At 32.3% G+C, this 21,580-nt stretch overlaps 1 protein-coding gene across 10 annotated transcripts in view; it reads right to left on the bottom strand.

The window, feature by feature from the left end:
• The window catches only part of LOC127706875 (syntaxin-7-like), a 28,553-nt gene extending 7,105 nt beyond the window's left edge, over window positions 1–21,448 (bottom strand). For 7 of the 10 annotated variants that reach the window (XM_052211603.1, XM_052211606.1, XM_052211605.1 and 4 more), the window contains exons 1-9: window positions 21,371–21,448; window positions 17,470–17,552; window positions 16,644–16,706; window positions 13,015–13,084; window positions 11,213–11,300; window positions 8,846–8,920; window positions 7,747–7,818; window positions 5,246–5,377; window positions 1,724–1,796 (exon numbers count right to left, since the gene is read on the bottom strand). In XM_052211603.1, the coding sequence (XP_052067563.1) occupies window positions 1,724–1,796; window positions 5,246–5,377; window positions 7,747–7,818; window positions 8,846–8,920; window positions 11,213–11,300; window positions 13,015–13,084; window positions 16,644–16,706; window positions 17,470–17,542 (646 nt within the window). In that variant the 5' untranslated portion in view covers window positions 17,543–17,552; window positions 21,371–21,448. Of the gene's footprint in view, window positions 1–1,723; window positions 1,797–5,245; window positions 5,378–7,746; window positions 7,819–8,845; window positions 8,921–11,212; window positions 11,301–12,479; window positions 12,536–13,014; window positions 13,085–16,643; window positions 16,707–17,469; window positions 17,553–21,328 lie in introns of those variants that run through there. The other 3 variants (XM_052211601.1, XM_052211602.1, XM_052211609.1) reach the window with 3 other exon arrangements.
• Between the last annotated feature and the right edge of the window lie 132 nt (window positions 21,449–21,580).

Below are 21,580 nucleotides of genomic sequence, written 5' to 3'. Positions count from 1 at the left end.
TAAAATCATTTAATAACCATCCTTTTATGATTATTTGTTCAATTTATATTTTATTTATATTCTTTTAAAAATTTTCATTATTAAAAGGAAAGTAACTTAAAACAGGATAAATCAAGGGAAGTAACCCAATAAATACACAGTTTTTGTTACACAACGGCAGTTAGCCTGAGGTAAAAATCGTTGATTACCTGTATGTTTGACACCCAAGCTGACAAGTGAAGCCATATAATTATGCATGTTAATTGATTTACAGGTAAAATATAACTTCAGGTAATGTCAGTTACACCAGATGCCTGAGATGAAATGTTGGGCAGAAATTTTTCATTCATGAAAAATTTCATACACAGGATTTTTTCCTCTTCAACGGGAGGTCGGGAGGAGACCCCTGAAAACGGGATTATTGTACTCCCGTCGGGAGGTTCACATGTATGCCTATTCAAACCATATCATTATTATTTGCTTTTATATATAAATCAGAAATAACCAATTTAAAATGGAAAATGTTAAAGAAAAAAAAGGAAAAAAAAATCCCCCCCCAATTTTTTGAACCCCCTTATGATTCATCACCCCCAAACTCAATCCCAGCTTTCCCTTTGTGGTATGGTACCTTGCAGTACAATTTCAGAGAGATTCATACACTTGAACACAAGTTATTGTCTGGAAACTAGAAAAATGCTTGTTTTTTGGCCCCTTTTTGGCCCCAAATTCCTAGGGCAATTACCCCCAAACTCAATTCAAGCTTTCCCTTTGTGATATGGAACCTTGCAGTACAATTTCATAAAGATCCATACACTTACACACAAGTTATTGTCCTGAAACTAGAAAAATGCATGTTTTTTTTGCCCTTTTATGGCCCCTAATTACTAAAATTTTGAGGGAAAACCCCCAAAATCAATCTGAGCCTTCCCTTTGTGATATGGAACCTTGTAGTACAATTTCATAAAGATCCATACACTTACAAACAAGTTATTGTCATGAAACTAGAAAAATGCTTGTTTTTTGCCCCTTTTTGGCCCCTAATTCCTAAAATTTGGAGGAAATTACCCCAAAAATCAATCCCAGTATTCCTTTTGTGATATGGAACCTTGTAGTACAATTTCATAAAGATCCATACACTTACAAACAAGATATTGTCATGGTCTTATAAAAATGCTTGTTTTTTGCCCCTTTTTGGCCCCCAATTCCTAAAATTTGGAGGCAATTACCCCCAAAATCAATCCCAGCATTCCCTTTGTGATATGGAACCTTGTGGTACAATGTCAGAGAGATCCATACAATTACACACAAGTTATGTCTGGAAGTTACAAAAATGCTTATTTTTGGCCCCTTTTGGCCCCTAATTCCTTAACTGTTAGTACCATAACCCCCAAAATCAATCCCCACCTTCCTTTTGTGGTATTGAACCTTATGGTAAAATTTCATTGAGATCCATTTACTTAAACTAAAGTTAGAGTGCGAAAACTAATGTGTATTCGGACGACGACGCCGGACGACGACGACGACGACGACAACGTCATACCAATATACGACCACAAAAATTTTTTTGCGGTCGTATAAAAATGGATTGAAGTAAAAAAAAAATGGCATAACACTTTATGCATGTTTAGTCTATTATGAATGTTTCTTCATTTTTGTGTGTGATTTCTTCCTAGCTGAATTGTAGGTTTTTGAAAATTTGACTTGACACAATCCAAATGCAAAATTCAAATTGTTTTAGAAATACCTATATGTTCGCCTTGCTCATGAATCAATGCTCCCAGGTCTCTGAATATCTCATTCACATCAAGAATATCTCCCTGAAATCAAAAAGAGGTGTGAGGATAATATTAACCACACATGTATTAATAAAAAATAAAAGTTCCAAACCAAAACAACAGACAGATTAGAAGAAACAAGCATTCTGTGAGTATTGCATGGCAATACATAGTCCTCTACCAGTTAAAAATTCATTGTAATGGAACGAAATTATAACTTGATCTATAACTTGTCATGGTGTAAACTACATAAAAATATCAAGTCAAAATCTGTAAGCATGACGAAAAAAACTGTTGAAAACTGATTATTTAAGTGAATTTTCTATGTCCAAAAACCATAACTCTGCACAAAATCATCAGACCGGAACAAAATTCCAAATTGATCTGCAACTTGTCTTGATAAAACTATATACTAATTATCAAATCAATATCTTCAAGAATGACAAACAAACTTCCACTAAATTCTTCAAACAATTTACCAAAGACAAGGAAAAAAATCCAAAATGTCATTTTGTCTTTTAAATTTAAAAAAAAAAAAAAGAGTTATTTCCCTTTGAACGGAAATCTACTAATTAATAAGTATTTCATCAAAAATTTAATTCTAGGGAAATGGCTTTAACTGAACAAAAAGAAAAGCTAAAATCGTGAAAATTGAACTTGACCTGTAACTTGTCATGATAAAACAATAAACCAAATATCAAATAAATATCTTCAAGCACGAAGAAAAAAATCTGGAAAACTTATTTGCCGGACTGACAGATGGACAGACAGACAGAGAGACAGACAGCCGGAGGGACAGAGTGCAAACCTAAAGTCCCCTTCGACTTTGTCGGTAGGGGACTGAAAAATCGTTGACTGTACAATTCGTTCTTCAACTGATTAAAAAAATAAATGGTAGTCAAACATTAATGTTTTAAAAATAAAATGCTCCGCTGGGCGCAGCTTGATACGACCGCAGAGGTCGAACCCTGAACAGTTGGGGCAGGTATGGACACAACATTCAAGCTTGATACAGCACTGAATTTGGATTGTGATTAAATATTTGACACAGCATAGGTTTCTGACACAGAATGAATGTGGTCTAAGAACTTAAAAATTTTTAATTTACCTATTCAAACCATATCATTATTATTTGCTTTTATATATAAATCAGAAATAACCAATTTAAAATGGAAAATTTTAAAGAAAAAAAAGGAAAAAAAGGAAAAAAATATCCCTCCCCCAAATTTTTTGAACCCCCTTATGATTCATCACCCCCAAACTCAATCCTAGCCTTCCCTGTGGTATGGTACCTTGCAGTACAATTGCAGAGAGATCCATACAATTAAACACAAGTTATTGTCTGGAAACTAGAAAAATGCTTATTTTTGGCCCCTTATTCCTAAACGTTTTGGGCAATTACCCCCAAACTCAATTCCAGCCTTCCCTTTGTGATATGGAACCTTGTAGTCAAGGGTCCGGAAACGGTCATATATGCCAGTCATGTCCTAAGATGAAACTATTTGTCCTAAACGAGTAATTGGGATTTAGGACAAATTTTATTTTTTTAAAGAAGTAATTTCGGTCATTTCATTGACTAAATGTTTGAAATCGGATTTCTTAATCGCCATTTTGCACTGTCTGGTGTAAGTTGTGATCACTTGTTTTTGTTTATAATCCCTTTCCTGTAATAAAACTGCCACTTCAGTAGTTTGATAATCCTGAGGGCCCTCCTAATATCTATATCAATGCCGCCGGGAAACATTGGCTAATGATCGCTAATCACTTTTTACCTGTGGTTTTAATTCACACCTGACAGTGATCACAAGCTCAGAATAATTTCTTAACAAAAATTGAAATTCCCTGACAAGTGTATTCATTATTTAATTACTTTTCAGCAAAGACAATCATCAAATCAGATTAAAAAATTAAACCTAAATTTACGGAGAAAAAAATATTTTTTCATGTGCTTTATTTACTATATAATACGCATGCGTGAAATTGTCTTCAGCAAATTTAATATTTAATCATAAAATGCAAATTGATTTCATGCTAAATTAAACGAGTGCAAATATTGTCTGTTACATTCAAACACTTTTAAAGGTAATAAAATAAAAAAAACATAAAAAGCCGGTGATTTCCTGTCAATTTGATAAACAAAACAAATCCCAGAAATGAATCAGGAATTATTCGTAATTTATCGCAAACTTCCGGTTTTAACTTTTGTCAAATCGAAAGAAACGTATGCAATGTCTGAGAGATTTACCATTTTGAGTCATTAAAATCATTTCAATTTTAAACTATTGCCTTCCCTAAACTGTTCTTCATGGTAATGGTAAGACATTTACTTAGTAAATGTGACGAAACAGCAGTTCGTTGATGATATGAATCTAGTCAAGTTGACATCCACAATTTGGAAAGGGGCACCAACTTTTCAATCATCTCAAAATGACCGAAATTGTGTGGAAAAATTTCCGGATCCTTGCTTGTAGTACAATTTCATAAAGATCCATACACTTACACACAAGTTATTATCATAAAACTAGAAAAATGCTTTTTTTTTGCCCCTTTTTTGCCCCTAATTCCTAAAATTTGGAGGCAATTACCCCCAAAATCAATCCCAGCATTCCCTTTGAGATATGGAACCTTGTGGTACAATGTCAGAGAGATCCATACACTAATACACAAGTTATGTCTGGAAGTTACAAAAATGCTTATTTTTGGCCCCTTTTTGGCCTATTTTCCCTTAACTGTTGGTACCATAACCCCCAAAATCAATCCCAACCTTCCTTTTGTGGTATTGAACCTTCATAGAAATTTTATAGAGATCAATTCACTTAAACTAAAGTTAGAGTGCGAAAACTAATGTGTCTTCGGAGGACGATGACGACGCCAACGTCATACCAATATACGACTGCAAAATTTGTTTGCGGTCGTATAAAAAATAAAACATTTATTTTCTAAAATAAGCATTCCTGTTGGAGGTGAATCAAGGAATTTGTCAAATTTATAAAATTTTATCTTTTTTTTTTATCAACATGTAAGTTATTAACTTTATTTTGTAATGCCCATAAGTAGAAAGTACCAAAAACCTGTTTAAAATATCAAAATAAAATTAACAAGATGAATAGTATGTCTGCAATATTTCCTGTGGATTTCATGTAACCTTTTCATCTAAAAAATAAATTGAAATGTATACCAAAATTAAAACATCTGTAGGTATTCCTTCCAAAAGTTGTCGTAAGAGTCTAAGGAACATCTATTTTCAATTGGCTTACAGTACTTAATTTCTAATACTGTGGATTCATTATTATTCCTTGGATACCAATTTTCGTTGATTTCATGGGACCAGGTGAACCACGAATTTAAATGCTCAATGAATTGCAAATTTTCTATAGGTTTGTATGTAGACTTTGGCAAAACCATGAAATCAAATATCAACGAAAATACAGGCATTCCTCAATCCACGAAAATTAGTACCCACGAAAAAAAAATGAATCCACAGTATTTACTTCTAATTGTCGAATTCGTTCCTCCCTATCCTGTGTCAATGCTAGATCATCTTCTATCACTTGTTCCTGAGCCTGCATCTCTTCTCTTCGTCTTTCTTGTTCAACAAACGGAGATTTGTCATCATCTTCATCCTAAAATATATTAGATGCTATAAGAAAGAGTTATATCTTTTAACAAAAGTACCTCAATGAAACAATTTATATTTTATCCCTTGATCTAAGACTATAAGCAGAAGAAGATTCAGGGTGGTGAGCATAGAAGGTGTACATTCCCCTTTGATTGGTAAAAATATTATTTTATGGCAAAAGAAATTGTCCAATTTGTTTTGAATGTATTCAGTTTCAGGAAAAGCACCACCTTTCAAAAATCCTGCATCCACCTCTGACAAGGAAAGTTTTTTATTAAGTCCCCTTAATATGTAAATAAAGTTAAAGGTGCATTAGCTAAGAGATATAAAAAAAATTAAAATATGATTTTTTTTGTTCAATCTTTAATGAAAGTGAAATAGTGAAATATTAATTCTCTTTTAGCAGCCAGTTTGGTTCAAATTTGTCAAAATTAAAGAACCTTAGTGAGCGTGCTCACATACCCCACGTCCCCACATTGTCATTGGAGAAATAAAATAAGTGTAAGAAAAAAAAAAATTGTAAAAGAAAAAAATATTGAATCATAATATCCTGTCAATATGCACTTCTACATAGCATGTCCTTATTATCTACAAAGTTTCATGAAATTCTGTTGTGTGGTTTCAGAGGAGTTGCAATGACAAACTGTTGCAGAAGTACATTGATGCAAATAAGTTCAAAGGGGCGTAACTCCTAGAAAAAGAATTGAATCGTAATTTCCTGTCAATATGCACATCTAAATAGTATGTCCTTATTATCTAAAACGATTTCATGAAATTCTGTTGTGTGGTTTCAGAGGAGTTGTGATGACAAACTGTTTCAGTAGTACATTGAATCAAATAAGTTCAAAGGGGCGTAACTCCTAGAAAAAATATTGAATCATAATTTCCTGTCGATATGCACAACTACATAGTATGTCCTTATTATCTACAAAGTTTCCTGAAATTCTGTTGTGTGGTTTTAGAGGAGTTGCGATGACAAATTGTTGCAGTAGTACATTAAAGCAAATAAGTTCAAAGGGGCATAACTCCTAGAAAAAAAATTGAATCATAATTTCCTGTCGATATGCACATCTACATAGTATGTCCTTATTATCTAAAAAGGTTTCATGAAATTCTGTTGTGTGGTTTCAGAGGAGTTGCGATGACAAACTGTTGCAGTAGTACATTGAAGCAAATAAGTTCAAAGGGGCACAACTCCTAGAAAAAAAATTGAATCGTAATTTCCTGTTGATATGCACAACTACATAGTATGTCCTTATTATCTAAAAAGGTTTCATGAAATTCTGTTGTGTGGTTTCAGAGGAGTTGCAATGACAAACTGTTGCAGTAGTACATTGAAGCAAATAAGTTCAAAGGGACGTAACTCCTAGAAAAAAAAATGAATCGTAATTTCCTGTTGATATGCACAACTACATAGTATGTCCTAATAATCTAAAAAGGTTTCATGAAATTCTGTTGAGTGGTTTCAGAGAAGTTGCGATGACAAGAAACAGGACTGACAGACTTACGGACTGACAGACGGACAGACATACATACGGACGGGTCAAAAAACATTATACCCTGCGCAACTTCGTTGTGAGGGGTATAATAAGCTAAGAAACAATGCTAATGAATTAATCACTTGCAAGTGAATAATTCGACCTCATTGAATCCGTATTCATGTGACCTTCAATTTAACTCCTTAGCTAGAGTTGGGCTATGCATGAATTAGACGTGTTGAGTTATTAAAAGGAAAAGAATGTCAATGTTGAAAGTGAAACAAGGGTAAATAAACTATTTGATTGACTGATTCGATCCACACAAACTCATTCTTAAACAGGTAAAAATGATGATTAACATATATTTGTAACCTATCATATGAAATCAAACAGACCTAGAAAAATCAAATTGCACGAGTTCGCTATCTATTTACATCTATGTTTATGTTTATATTGGGTTATATGACCGTCCACAGTCTTTGGAGGTCACCTCGATGATTAATTAGATGGCATCTAGTCAAAAATACACACGAAATGCTGATACATATGCATTGTAAACTGCTTACTCTAAACTTTTTTTAAGTTGGATATACATTTTAGTATGTTAAAATTCAAATATAAGAATTTGGGTCAAATCGGTGAACATGAATTTGACAGCTAATGCCTCTTTAAGGTTCCTTAAAATTATGTTAAGATACATAATATGAATATGCAAGTGGGTAAATAAATCATGAATATGTGAATGAGTGAATAAGATAATGTTCCATTAAAACATAAATTTGAAACAGTCATAAAATAATAATCCACAACATTTTCCAGTTCTAAATTTGTTATAATACATGTACCAACAAAAATCCATGTACTGCACAATCTTTCAAAATGAAATGAGACTCACCAACCATCCAGCTGAAGATTTCGGTTTCTTTTCTGTTAATTTTGTTGTCTGTTTAACTTTTTCGGCTGCTTTCTGTAATATTGTTAAATACAATGTTTAAAATTAGAATAGTTTCAAGTTCTAGACACAAGCAAATCTTTTTTGGAGATTTTTTCATACATGCTGAAATTCAAATTTTGAATCTTCAGTTAGCTGAAAATATAGAAAATATATCCTACAGAAGAAAAGATAATCTACTGTGGATTCATTATTTCATGGTTACCAATTTTCTTGGATTGAGAAAAACTTGCATTTTCCTAGATATTTGAATTCGCGGTTTTGCCAAAGTCTGCAAACAATCATATAGAAAATTTGTAATTCATTGAAAATTTGAATTCGTGGTTCACTTGTACCAACGAAATCCACGAAAATTGGTATCCAACAAATAATAATGAATCCACAGTACTTTAACAGAAAAAAGATTGCCTACTTTCATAAAAGAAATAGACATGGTTTTACAAAGGAAAAGATCTCATGCTTTAAACAGAAGAAAGTAAAAAAGTATGTAAGGATTATTTTTGTCATGGTGAAAATGTTTGTTATGCATCTAGAGACTAAATCTTGCCATGACAATATAAAATGTATGATTCAAGTGTGGCCTCATTCATTGGGGTATTGTATGTGCTTATAACAGGCATAAAAGAATAGCTCAAAACTGTAAAAAAAAAATGATTCCCCATGTATAAAACTTGGTCCCTTAGGAAAAGGAAACCAAGCAAGATATGTATGTCTGGCTCTGAGAGAGATATGAATACATAACAACATCCATTGGTCATGGGGACTTTAATCTGATACCTTGTTTGAGAAAGTGCTACAGTTTTTGCACATAAAAGAACCCCTTGATAAATGGCCTGTTGTAAGGCAAAATTTTTACCCAATGTCCAAGATGCCATAATTTCCAGTTGCAGTCTAAATTTACAGCCCTTCATCCCAGTCAACCAACTTTGCAGAGCTGAAATATTAGATTATTGTTAATTTTTTCCCATCCTGAAAATGCATCAAATATTTACCCCTGGACATTAGGCAAAAACAATCACTCATTAAACTGAAAAAAACTTACCTTTTGTAATGATGAAAATCTCTGTACTGAATCTTGAAAATCACTTTTTAATCTGTCAATCTGTAATTTCTGCGACTGTAAAAACAGAGGATTTAAAAGTTAACAAAATGCATGAAAATTTACCACAATTCTAATTTAACTCATATTCAAGTCATTGTTATTAGCAGGTAACAATTTATATTGTCAATTGATGTTGTATCTGTATGTGTATTTCATCATTTCATATTTAACATCTAAACAAAATACGTAAATTGATAATAAATTTAAAATACAGATCCTGTGTCCGAGCTAGCTTCCCTTACAAGGATCTGAAAAAGCTCCATTCTACTTCCTGTTTTTCTTGATTTTGTTCAAGTTTTTTTCTTATGCTACACACCTTAAAAACTTTGGAGGCAGAAATTTAACTGGTTGATATAAAATCAATCAGAACAGAAAGTAGGACAGAGTGTTGTCAGATCTTGTAAGTGAAGGTGGACATCGATCTGTAGTTTAATCAGATAGCATATACTGTGGATTCATTTTTATTCGTGGTATACCAATTTTCGAGGGTTTCGTGGGTCACAGCAAACCACGAATTTAAGAATTCAACGAAGAATAATCCTGAGAAATGTGTATGGAGTCGGATGTTTATTTCCGGTTATGTTATGCAGTTCTAGTATAGTGTTGACTAACGATAAACATTGTAACATAACACGTGTTTTTATTGAAAGAAGATACAAGTATTTTGATTAAATCAATAATAAATATATCGAATATCAGTGATAATTTACTTTTTAAAATTGATTAAAACTGTTCATGGAAAATAACTGCAAGTTGTTAATTACCGTGTCATAGTTTGGTTTACTGGTGATTAAAAATCAATAGGATTAAGTACGGGGATATTGCCCGTAGGTAATATTGTTTATGACAGGAACATTTATTTTCACACCTTTTACTTATATGACTGTTTATTATATTGTGATTAGGGAAATGAGCTTTCAATCATAGAGTTTTGAATGCCTTATAAAATTCCGACAAGAATTTATAAATTGTAAAACAAACAAATAATTAGTTGTCTCTGTCCATTATTGTAATAGAAGTTTTCAATGAACACTTTAACCTAAAATGACCAAGCGAGGATTTTGACAATTCAAAACTTTTTCAACGAATTCCTTCTTTTTTGTTTGTTTTATTATTGATCAAACTAAGGAGGTTGTATGATCTAAATCAAAAAGAAATCCACGAATTTCGAATCTGAATTTAAATTTTTTTTGTGATCAGCGATCCACGAATTTACGTATACCACGAAACGTCTTTTTTTCTCTATCCACGAAAATTGATACCCACGAAAATAAATGAATCCACAGTAGCTGTGAATTATTGTAAATTTAAAGTTTAATGCATGTTTGATCCTGGTGAATTTTCAACAACACAATAATGCTAGATTAATTTATAATAATTAGTGTTGTAGTGAAATATTACTAGCAGAAATTAACATTAGCTTTATTAATATGATGTGCATCCAACCACATTTTTGCCTAGAATAAATACATTGCAACATTGATATCGTAAACAAAAGTAAATTGAGGTAACTTAGACAACAACAAGTAAGTTAATTACATTTTTACATCCTAAAAGACCTTAGCATGACCTGGGATTTCCCTTAATTTCTTAAAATATTATATATTTTGTCCAATATTTGGTCAACTTGATAGTTTTTATTTTTTTTGTATATGTCTTTCTTTGTTTGTTTTGTTCACTGACTCGGTAATCACATGGTAACATGCTGTCATTGAGAGTGGGAGGATAAAGCTTCCATCCTTTACTAGGTCAAACCAAACACCCTTCATACTGGTATTTGCTGCTTCTCCACTAAGGATGCAACATTTAGCAGTAAGAACACAGAGTCAAGAATAATGTATCCTTGAAGGTGACATGTCTTTCTGCAAGCTGTTACCTTGTGAACAAGAACCTAAAAAATCCTGAGCTTTTTACAACCACAAAATTTACAATTTTTCAATCACCCATCTACTTCCAGTTGCAAGTCTTTATTTAGTCAAATCCAATTTAGACAACTTTCAGATTTCACTTGACAGTTTGGGTGTCAATCATACTGTTAATTATTTAAATGCTAAAGTCACTGTGACTTTGAGATGAAGAACAGCAATAAAAGTGCTGTTCCTTTGCTTTTTGTGTGTTTTTTGCTGTGCATGTACTGATTTTGTGTCATGGATGGATACCCTTTGTTTTTCTATTAAAGTGCCCTATTCCCTATTCAGTTTACACCACTTTTTGAGATTATCTCCCTGCTATTTCCAAACCACTATTTATAAGTCGGCACTCATGGCTCTGCTTGTAAATTAAATATTGAATAAAATAGTTATTTACCCTATCAAGACCTTTAATGCCAGCCACTTTTTTCATTAACTTTGTTGTATCTGCTACGATTCTGTTTGTACTCTGTGATGTTTCATGGCTAGATAAGAAAAGGATATATCAACAGTCAAATATCAAATGTTTTATGGGAAAAGAATGTGATCTTTTCCAACACAGGCACATGCCTTATATTTATTTAATAAATTTAATAAGCATAATAATAATTTCAAAGAAAAGTACTGAATATTTTGAATCAGTAAAATATTTGAAAATTTCTTAAAGTTCCAGACTTATGTGAATATCCTGCTACATGTATTATCAACCTTATCTTATCAATTATCTTGAGCTTGAAATGGACATGGATAGGATCTTGTTGGTTGTATTCTAAAAGATTGAGATACATGTAGATGAGACCTGGAAAAAATAGCTATCAAGCCAGTTAAAATAGGGTTTTGATTAAATTTCATGCAATCTTACCTCTAAAAATATATTTTTCTCAAATATATCTTTAAAGATTCTTTCACATTCAACTTTTGAGTATTGTCTTGTTTTAATTGTAAAAATAAACATTTAACATAATATCCTTTTTATACTTGATTTAGTTGTTACAGAATTGGAAAAATAAATAGACGAATATTTTTATTAAATCAAAAGATAAAACTATTTGTAATGAGATTATCCAACCTTGCAAAAGCAATATTGACATTAACATTACAAAACAATACAAACATTTATGAAGAATAAATGAAATCTTCTAAAAAAAGAAAAAAAAAAAAAAAAATTTATTATTTTTTATACTGTGGATTCATGTATTTTCCTGGATACCAATTTTGGTGATTGAGGAAAAATATTTTTTTGGTGAATATTTTATAACACTGTTTTTTTTCAAATTTTTTCAATTTGTTGAACATTAGAATTTGTGGTTCACAATGAAATCCACTTAAATTGTTATTCAACGAATAATAATGAATCCACAGTATGTTAACAAATTATCTTCCTATATCATGGAACTTACATTCTATCTCTGATCTGTGGACTATCCCTTTCTGTATTTATAATGTTGATGGAACATCTAACTTACATTCTACCTCTGATCTGTGGACTATCCCTTTCTGTATTTATAATTTTCATGGAATATCTAACTTACATTCTATCTCTGATCTGTGGACTATCCCTTTCTGTATTTATAATTCTCATGGAATATCTAACTTACATTCTATCTCTGATCTGTGGACTATCCCTTTCTGTATTTATAATTCTCATGGAATATCTAACTTACATTCTATCTCTGATCTGTGGACTATCCTTTTCTGTATTTATAATGTTCATGGAATATCTAACTTACATTCTATCTCTGATCTGTGGACTATCCCTTTCTGCATTTATATTTTTCATGGAATATCTAACTTACATTCTATCTCTGATCTGGGGTCTATCTCTTTCTGTTTTTATAATTTTCATGGAATATCTAACTTACATTCTATCTCTGATCTGTGGACTATCCCTTTCTGTATTTATAATTTTCATGGAATATCTAACTTACATTCTATCTCTGATCTGTGGACTATCCCTTTCTGTATTTATAATTTTTTAATGGGATATCTAACTTACATTCTATCTGTGATCTGTGGACTATCCCTTTCTGTATTTATAATTCTCATGGAACATCTAACTTACATTCTATCTCTGATCTGTGGGCTATCCCTTTCTGTATTTATAATTTTCATGTAATATCTAACTTACATTCTATCTCTGATCTGTGGACTATCCCTTTCTGTTTTATAATTTTCATGGAATATATATATCTAACTTACATTCTATCTCTGATCTGTGGACTATCCCTTTCTGTATTTATAATTTTCATTGCCCGATCCAATGCATTTGCTACAAGTAATAAGTATATTAAAATAAACAAATAAATAGCTCCTAAAAGAGCACACAACTTAAAAGTATATAAAATAGACCAAATTTCATACAAAACTGAAGATCAAAATAAGTTCCTTTATGCAAAAACAAATACTGGTAAACAACTTTTTTTGTAATTTACTGTTTCTATAAATTATTGCTGGTGGTTTACACTACAAAAGAACAAAAAAGACCATTTACACGAGGGTGATGATATAAAAGGAAAATAAAAGTAGAAAATATGTTGGATGAGACACAAAAAGCAAGGCTAAAAGAAATAAAAAAGTTGTTTAAAAAAACCCACTTTTTTCTTAGTCTGGCGGTCAGCTTAACAAGTTGAATTTGGCTGATTCATGAAAGAAATTGCTCACAAAGGCAACAAAAGGGAAGGTACTCTTGCTCAAATTGTGTTAATAGAAACCCATCTATTGGGTAGAGTAAGAAAATTCCAACTCTGCAACGACCCAAAATGACCCTACTCTTAAGGAATGATGGTGGAACCATCAATTTTCATTCTAGAAACCTAGTGCTCCCATTACACAGACCTACCATTTCAGTCCTCTTGAAAGAGAAGATGCTTATATGATACATCCCTTAGAACCATGGATCGACCCTTGAATGGATTTTATATTTTTGAAAAAGAGAAAAAGCCATAAAATATTTGGTATCGAATCAAAAAATGATATCATAAAAAACTTATTAGTTAGTTATTTTCAATATGATTTGCAACAATAGCAACCATTATCAAAGAAAACTAAAATAAAACAAACAAAAGAAGGGTCTGACAACATGAATAACCACTTTATCTTATATTTAATTTTTAACAGTGCCTATAATTTACACTTAGAGCAAAACAAATTCTCGTTCAAAAACCAGGACCGATTTCAGGTTTTTCTGGAAGGGTAAGTATTTCCTGACCTGCATGAAACATCAATCATATTTGCAAATGTGACAGCTGCTTAAAATGGTGCATGGTTTTACATTGTACAAATGTGACAGCTGCTTAAAATGGTGCATGGTTTTACACTGTACAAATGTGACAGCTGCTTAAAATGGTGCATGGTTTTACATTGTACAAATGTTTCTCTAATTCTTAGCCATTTTATTCTGTTTCTAACGGCAAATTTTCTTCCTTTCCTCTGAATTTCCAATAATGACACAACAAAAAAAGGTGACCATGTCTGATCACATAGAAAGAATTTTGAAGATCATTGCAAAAGAAGAAATAAGCTTGTTCAGTATTTCACATCCAATCTTTTATTATAATATTCTTTACAAAGCACAAAAATGTCGGCATATTTAGGACTATCAACATAGTTGACCAATTGCTTATATGTTCTAAGAAATAGTCTAAACCAAGAAAACTTAACGATGGAGAGTTGTCTCAAACCAAACCTTTAAACAGACTTATTAAGAAGGGATATAGTTACGATACTGTTGTCAGATCATTAAAGATGGCATATTTTGGTTTTAATATTGATTCACTCATAGGGTCTTTGCATCAAAATAAACACATTTATTTTACAAGAGTGCACACGCTGAAATGTCTCGCCTTCTTTACTAACCATTGATTTTATGTTGATAGTCCTAAATATAAAGCTTTACTACAAGTAACACATAAACTTAACATGATCCAAGAAAATGAGGTCAAGGTCAGATAAACCAAACGAGAAATACATGTACACCTTACAATCATTCAATAAACCAAACATAGTTGACCTATTGCTTATAGTTTCTAAGAAATAGTCTTAACCAAGAAAACTTAACATTGACCAAGGAACCATGAAAATGAGGTCAAGGTCAGATAAACCATGCCAGACAGACATGTACACCTTACAATCAATTTATGCATTAAATATAGTTGACCTATTGCTTATAGTATCTAAGAAACAAACTTAACCATGAAAACTTAACATTGACCAATGAACCATGAAAATGAGGTCAAGGTCAGATGATAACTGCCAGACAGACATATACACCTTACAATCATTCCATACAACAAATATAGTTGATCTATTGCTTATAGTTGAAGAAAAACAGACCAAAACACAAAAACTTAACACTGAGAAATGAACCGTGAAAATGAGGTCAAGGTCAAATATAACCTGCAAGTCTGACATGTACATCATAAAATATTTCCATACACCAAATATAGTTGACCTATTGCATATAGTATTAGAAAAAAAGACCAAAACTCAAAAACTTAACTTTGACCACTGGACCATGAAAATGAGGTCAAGGTCAGATGACACCTACCAGTTGGACATGTACAACTTACAATCATTCCATATACCAAATATAGTAGACCTACTGCTTATAGTATCTGATATATGGACTTGACCACGAAAACTTAACCTTGTTCACTGATCCATGAAATGAGATCGAGGTCAAATGAAAATTGTCTGACGGGCATGAGGACCTTGCAAGGTACGCACATACTAAATATAGTTATCCTATTACTCATAATAAGAAAGAAATTAACATTACAAAAAATGTTGACTTTTTTTTCAAGTAGTCACTGAACCATGAAAATAAGGTCAAGGACAATGGACTTATGACAGATGAAAACTTCGTAACATAAGGCATCTATATACAAAGTATGAAGCATCCAGGTCTTCTAGCTTCCAAAATATAAAGCGTTTAAGAAGTAAGCTAATACCGCTGCCGCCGCCGCCATAGCCGGATCACTATCCCTATGTCGAGCTTTCTGCAACAAAAGTCGCAGGCTCGACAAAAACCAGTTGTTGGCATGATACGGGTTATGTTCTTCTCATATATTTTATGATGGTATGATACTAAATCCCTAACGGGAGGGATAGTGCTTGAATTTCAAATGATGAAGACATAATTTTTCAATCAGTTTAACTGAGGTCTGGAGCTGTCATGTCAGTAACTGCTAGTAGTCCTTTGTTAATTTATGTATCATTGTCATTTTGCTTAGTTTCTTTTGTTACCTATTCTGACATCGGACTCTGACTTCTTTTAAACTGAGTTTTACTGTGCATATTGCTGTGTGTTTGTTTTTTCTACATTGGCTAGAGGTATAGGGGTAGGGTTGAGATCTCAAAAAACATGTTTAATCCGGCGCATTTTTGCGCCTGTCCTAAGTCAGATGCCTCTGGCCTTTGTTAGTCTTGTATGATTTTTAATTTTAGTTCATTTACATGTTTTGTATGACGTCCATTATCACTGAACTAGTACACATTTTTGTTTAGGGCCAGCTGAAGAATACCTCTGGATGCGTGATTTTCTCGCTGTGTTGAAGATCCTTTGGTGGCTTTTGGCTGTTTTCTGCTCTTTGGTAGGGTTGTTGTCTCCTTGACACATTCCCCAATTTCATTCTCAATTTTATTGTCTGTATATTATCTAAAAATTATTAGAGAAACAGATTCCACCACCAAATCTCTTGCAATACGATATTTCTCAACTCTTAACAGTTAAATTTTTAATATTTAAAAATATAACTGTCTCGAGTGGAGAAATATTGTATCACACTTGATGCAGTGGTAGAATCTATATATATATATCAGATACTAACCTCCATTATTTATTGTACTAATATTTCCACTAATCTCTCTACACAGGTCACTAAATCTTCCCTCTGTAACAGATGAAATATGTGTAAATTATCCACTTCTACATAATTTGCAAATATCATTTTTTTTACAGATATAAAATACAATGCAAAATAGGAAAATCCTCTCTCTATGATACAATAAAATTGAATTTTTATATGTCCAGCAAATCCACAGCCTAGCAAGCAGATTTCTGGACTAGAAACAGACATAAATGAGGACAACATTGAACTATCCTCTAGTCTACTTGATTTATATAATTGTATTTTTTTATTCATTTGTAATTTTTCATTATCAATGTGAAACTCTCTAAATAAATAAACTCTTCTGCTCTGATTTTTGTTAATATACATTTCATTATTTTTGTATGTTATGGTAAAGAAAACAGTTAATTCATAATGGAAATATTTACACTAAAATTTAAAGGAAAAAAGCATAGTAATGTTTTTGGCCTCAGTGTTGGAATCATTTTAAGTACATTCTTTTTAAAGCAAGTAATGCATGTAGAAGCTTAATCTACCATATATTTGAATGTCCATGTCAGTGGTATATTATTTTTTATTTTTTTTATATTTTCCTGCTCAATCATAGAAATAAAAAAGTTTACAGATACAAGTTTTAATGAAACCTCTTAAAATAGGGAGATTTTTATAAGTTGTTGTACAGGGTACAACAAGGAAAAAACAACTAAAATACAAAGGAGATAAATGCATTTGGTTATTGTATGACAGACAGCAAACATCCTAAGACAACAAAACAAGAACATGAACACAGATTATGACAACTTACCTTGCTTGCTGTCCTTATATGGTGCATAACCTGGATCATCTCGATATTCTCTTGTAGCTCCATAATTTGCCATGATGTTTTATCTATAAAATAAAGTTAATTCATTATATATATATATATATATATATATATATAAACAATATTTCCTAGAAAAATAAATTCACAATGTATGATTAGGTGGGGAAAAAAATGTGTGTTAAATGTCACCTGCCTGCTGTCTGATTTCAGGTGACAGTAGAATACTTAAAACCAATATCTGGTTGATCGTTATGAATTATCAGTTTCACAGATGACGGCCAATATGTTCCATTTATCGGAACCACAATCCAGTCCTCTTTTCCTTGAATGTGACCTTCTGAAATAGACTTATCACCAAGTTTGTACTTATGTGAGCAACATGATGGGGCCCTATTAGGAGCAGGATCTGCTTACCCTTAGCGAGCACCCTCGTTTTTTTTTTTAGGGTTTGTTGTGCTCAGTCTTTAGTTTTCTATATTGTGTTTTGTAAACTGTTGTTTTTCTTTTTGGTATTTTTTTGTTTTTTTTGCCATGGCCAGTGATTGTCTGCTTATTTTCGACTTAAGTAAGTAAGTAATTTTTATTGAAATAAAGTCCAGACATTGGACTATCATCAAATACAACAATTACAAAATGAACGTATACAAGTGTTTATAAAATGGAACAAAATTACAAAAACAACAATACATTGAACAGAACAATTATCATCATTGATACCACGGCTGACTCAGCCTGAGTTTAGTCCCATGTAATATATATCTTAGTTATTACAAAGAATTTACAGGTTATCTCCCTTACTACACAACAATGAAAATACTTTAATTCAGTAGAAATAAAATTTATATAGAAGTGAGTGATTAGTATTATATGTCTTGTTTTAAAGACAGATTCATATCATACAGTTTGTTGACACCTAAAATACATATTTTACATACATCTAAGTCCTTACTGCTTACTATAAATTTAAATTTCTCAAACTCAGAAAAATCAGAAAAAGAAGGTAAAACAGAAATAATGTTTTTAAATAATTCTTCGATTATAATTCCCTTGACTTATGAGTTTGAACATGTTGAATGTCCCTTTGGAATCCCTCACTTTTTTTTCCGACAAAATAAATTCATAACTTTCATATAACCATTAAGAGGTACCACGATTTCCAGAGGATTGCAAGAACAAATGAATATCCCAAGGACAAATTGATTTGTCCTGAAAACATGATTTTACATGATGTTATACTACTTTAAACAATATTAAAGAATAAAATTTTAAGATGTTATTCGTTTTTACTCAATAAAAGTGCAATTTCACTTCAAGAAATCGATTAGTAGGTCTTGTATGCAAATTCCTTGTTGAAAACAATATGGCGGACATAATTATTCAAAAGGTAGACAACTTAAAAAAAATAAAAGTATTAAAAGTATTGAAAGAATAGATTCTTTAAAAAACCTGAAATGATGAAAAGTTAATACAGTTATTGTAACGTGTAACGGGCGATCAATGGATCCGTATCTGAATAAATCAGGATTTCAAGTGTTAAACACAAATTTGCACCACAGCCAGTTGTCCTATTCAAAACAATTAACACATCCTTAAATGGATTCACAACGCAAAATATATACACAGCAAAATGTACATAAATCAAAATGCAAGGTGAAGTACCTCATTCACAATGCATAAACACAATGTTTCATAACTGAATATATATACACAATGTCACTATGCAATCACTATGCAACATGTATAAGACCGATTTATTCACAATGTCACTAACAGATCACTATGCAACATGCAACAGGCCCTTTATTACACAATGTCACCAACAGATTACTATGCAACATGCATCAGGTAAGTATCACACAAAACATATGAACACAAAAACAAACATATATATAACTTCTATTTACAACGTCCACCAATATGTAGTATAACCTTGTGAGTATGCAACTAACCACAACAACACAATGACACATTTACACTTGCACAAATCCTTCCATGCACAAGGAATATATATATAAACACAGCTGAACTCGCGCACTAACTATCCCTATGAGTTCCCGCACAATGAATATTCTCCAAACTGGTAAGGTTAAAAAAAGTGCACTTTCACTTATACACTTCCACAATATAACAACTTGCAACACCAGCAAGTATACACCATGTATTCTCACTAATATACATCTATGAAGTATTCACACTTCCACAATACTACAACTTGCATTCTCACTAATACAATAACTTATTATATAAGTTTCACTTTATATCACAATCACTATTGCAATATCCACATATAAATCCGAACACTATTTATATATCCTTTGGAATCACTAAATTCACTCTACTTACCAGTTGGAATATAATCTGTGATGTTATCACTTCAACGGTCCACATAAAACTGACAAAGTTTCTACTGGAAGTGTTTTACGACCTTGACTTGATATACATCCCTTGCACAGTCGGCTTGGTACCCGAAGGCGTTTGGTGAGCGTTTAAATAATTTTGTGCCATCGGTCAGGAACAGGTGGTGGACGCCATTTTGGTAGGCCGCCATCTTGGTATTGTGAGTTGTTATGGTTTTTCTTTTGTTGACTATTTTGATGTTATGTCTTCACAACGGCTGCTTTCAGGGCCAGATTGGTCAGCTTGGCAGCCCGCTAACCTCGATGATGGAGTACTGGTAGATGAGTCTCGGACGTAGTATTAACGATGACAGGAAGCATTATCAGGAACAAAGTTGTGAGACAGTGAAAAGGTGGTCCATCATCTAACACCTAGGATACAGCCCTTGGACGTCACTCGGCATACCACTCCCCCATCCATAATGGGTTTTGGAGTGTATGTTGACGCGGGAATTTGCCCTACGCGGATTATAGCCTAACATAGTCTGTACAGCGTTGGATTGGTTTCTGTCATCGAAAGTAGTAAGTCGTTGATCCATCTAACTGTAAACCCTCATCGAAGATAGCGGGTAAAGGAGAGCTGACCCAGCACGTCCGTTCAGTTGTAATGACTGAGACGTGACTGATGGACAAAGTTTCTCTGTCTTGAGCTGGTTTATATACTACCATCTGAAACGGTCCATTATACTTGAAGGGGTGAAAATCAAGACTATACCAACTTTAGGGGTGTTTTAATTAATAGATGGTGCTCCAACTATGGAGAAACTTATATACATATAGAAACACAATAAATAGGAAAAGACAACTGGTATTTCACATCAAAATAAATGAACTATGACCGATTTCCGTTACATTATCATAACTTCTTTCGGGTATTTCAGCTTATCAAATTACAGTACTTTGGTTTCAAGTCGAGTTATGCATACAAGACATACAAATCGCTTTTCTGAAGATAACTTGTACTTTTATTGAGTATAAACGACTAAAACGTCTTAAACCTTATAATTGTATGCTGTTACACTAATTTAAGCAGTACAACACCATGTAAAATCATGTTTTCGGGACAAATCAATTTGTCCTCGGGATATTAATTTGTTCTTGCAATCCTTGGGAAATTGTGGTACCCATGATTTATGTGGTCCTGGTAAGAGTGCAATCACCTAAAAGAGATTGCAAGCAGAGACACGTGACGTGTATATAATGTCTCTGTAAAGGGATATATATCCTTGTCTAATGAGTTTTCCTGCTATTAAGAATGCATTGTAACGTCACAATTTCCATTGAAAAGCATGCATAGTACGAATTCATATGACGTACCAAAACATATGATCTGACCATAAATATGAAAAATTATTTGGGTAATGCTTTTCATGACTATGTTGTGAATCGTCTTAGAATAATAACAATATGTACTGATGCATAAGAAAATAAAACAATAGTTATACATTGTTAACAGTTACATGTGTCAGATATCAGTATCAGATTACCGGGAAATGTATACTTCTTCCTCAAAATCGAGTCTCCAAATCTGACAAACAATTTTTTAGTTATCACATGACAAATGGGTAGAGTTGTGTCCCTGTAGAAAATATAAAAATGTGAAGCACACGAAATTCCACAATTACCAAAAAATAAACTGTTAGAAGTCTTGCACATCATTAAAAATGGAAGTGAATATATAATACTTATGATTTTAA

The sequence above is a fragment of the Mytilus californianus genome, unplaced genomic scaffold, assembly GCF_021869535.1.
Source record: "Mytilus californianus isolate M0D057914Y unplaced genomic scaffold, xbMytCali1.0.p SCAF_6, whole genome shotgun sequence".
Classification (NCBI taxonomy): domain Eukaryota; kingdom Metazoa; phylum Mollusca; class Bivalvia; order Mytilida; family Mytilidae; genus Mytilus; species Mytilus californianus.
Note: the sequence above shows the minus strand (reverse complement) of the source record. Positions and strands in the feature narration are given on the sequence as shown.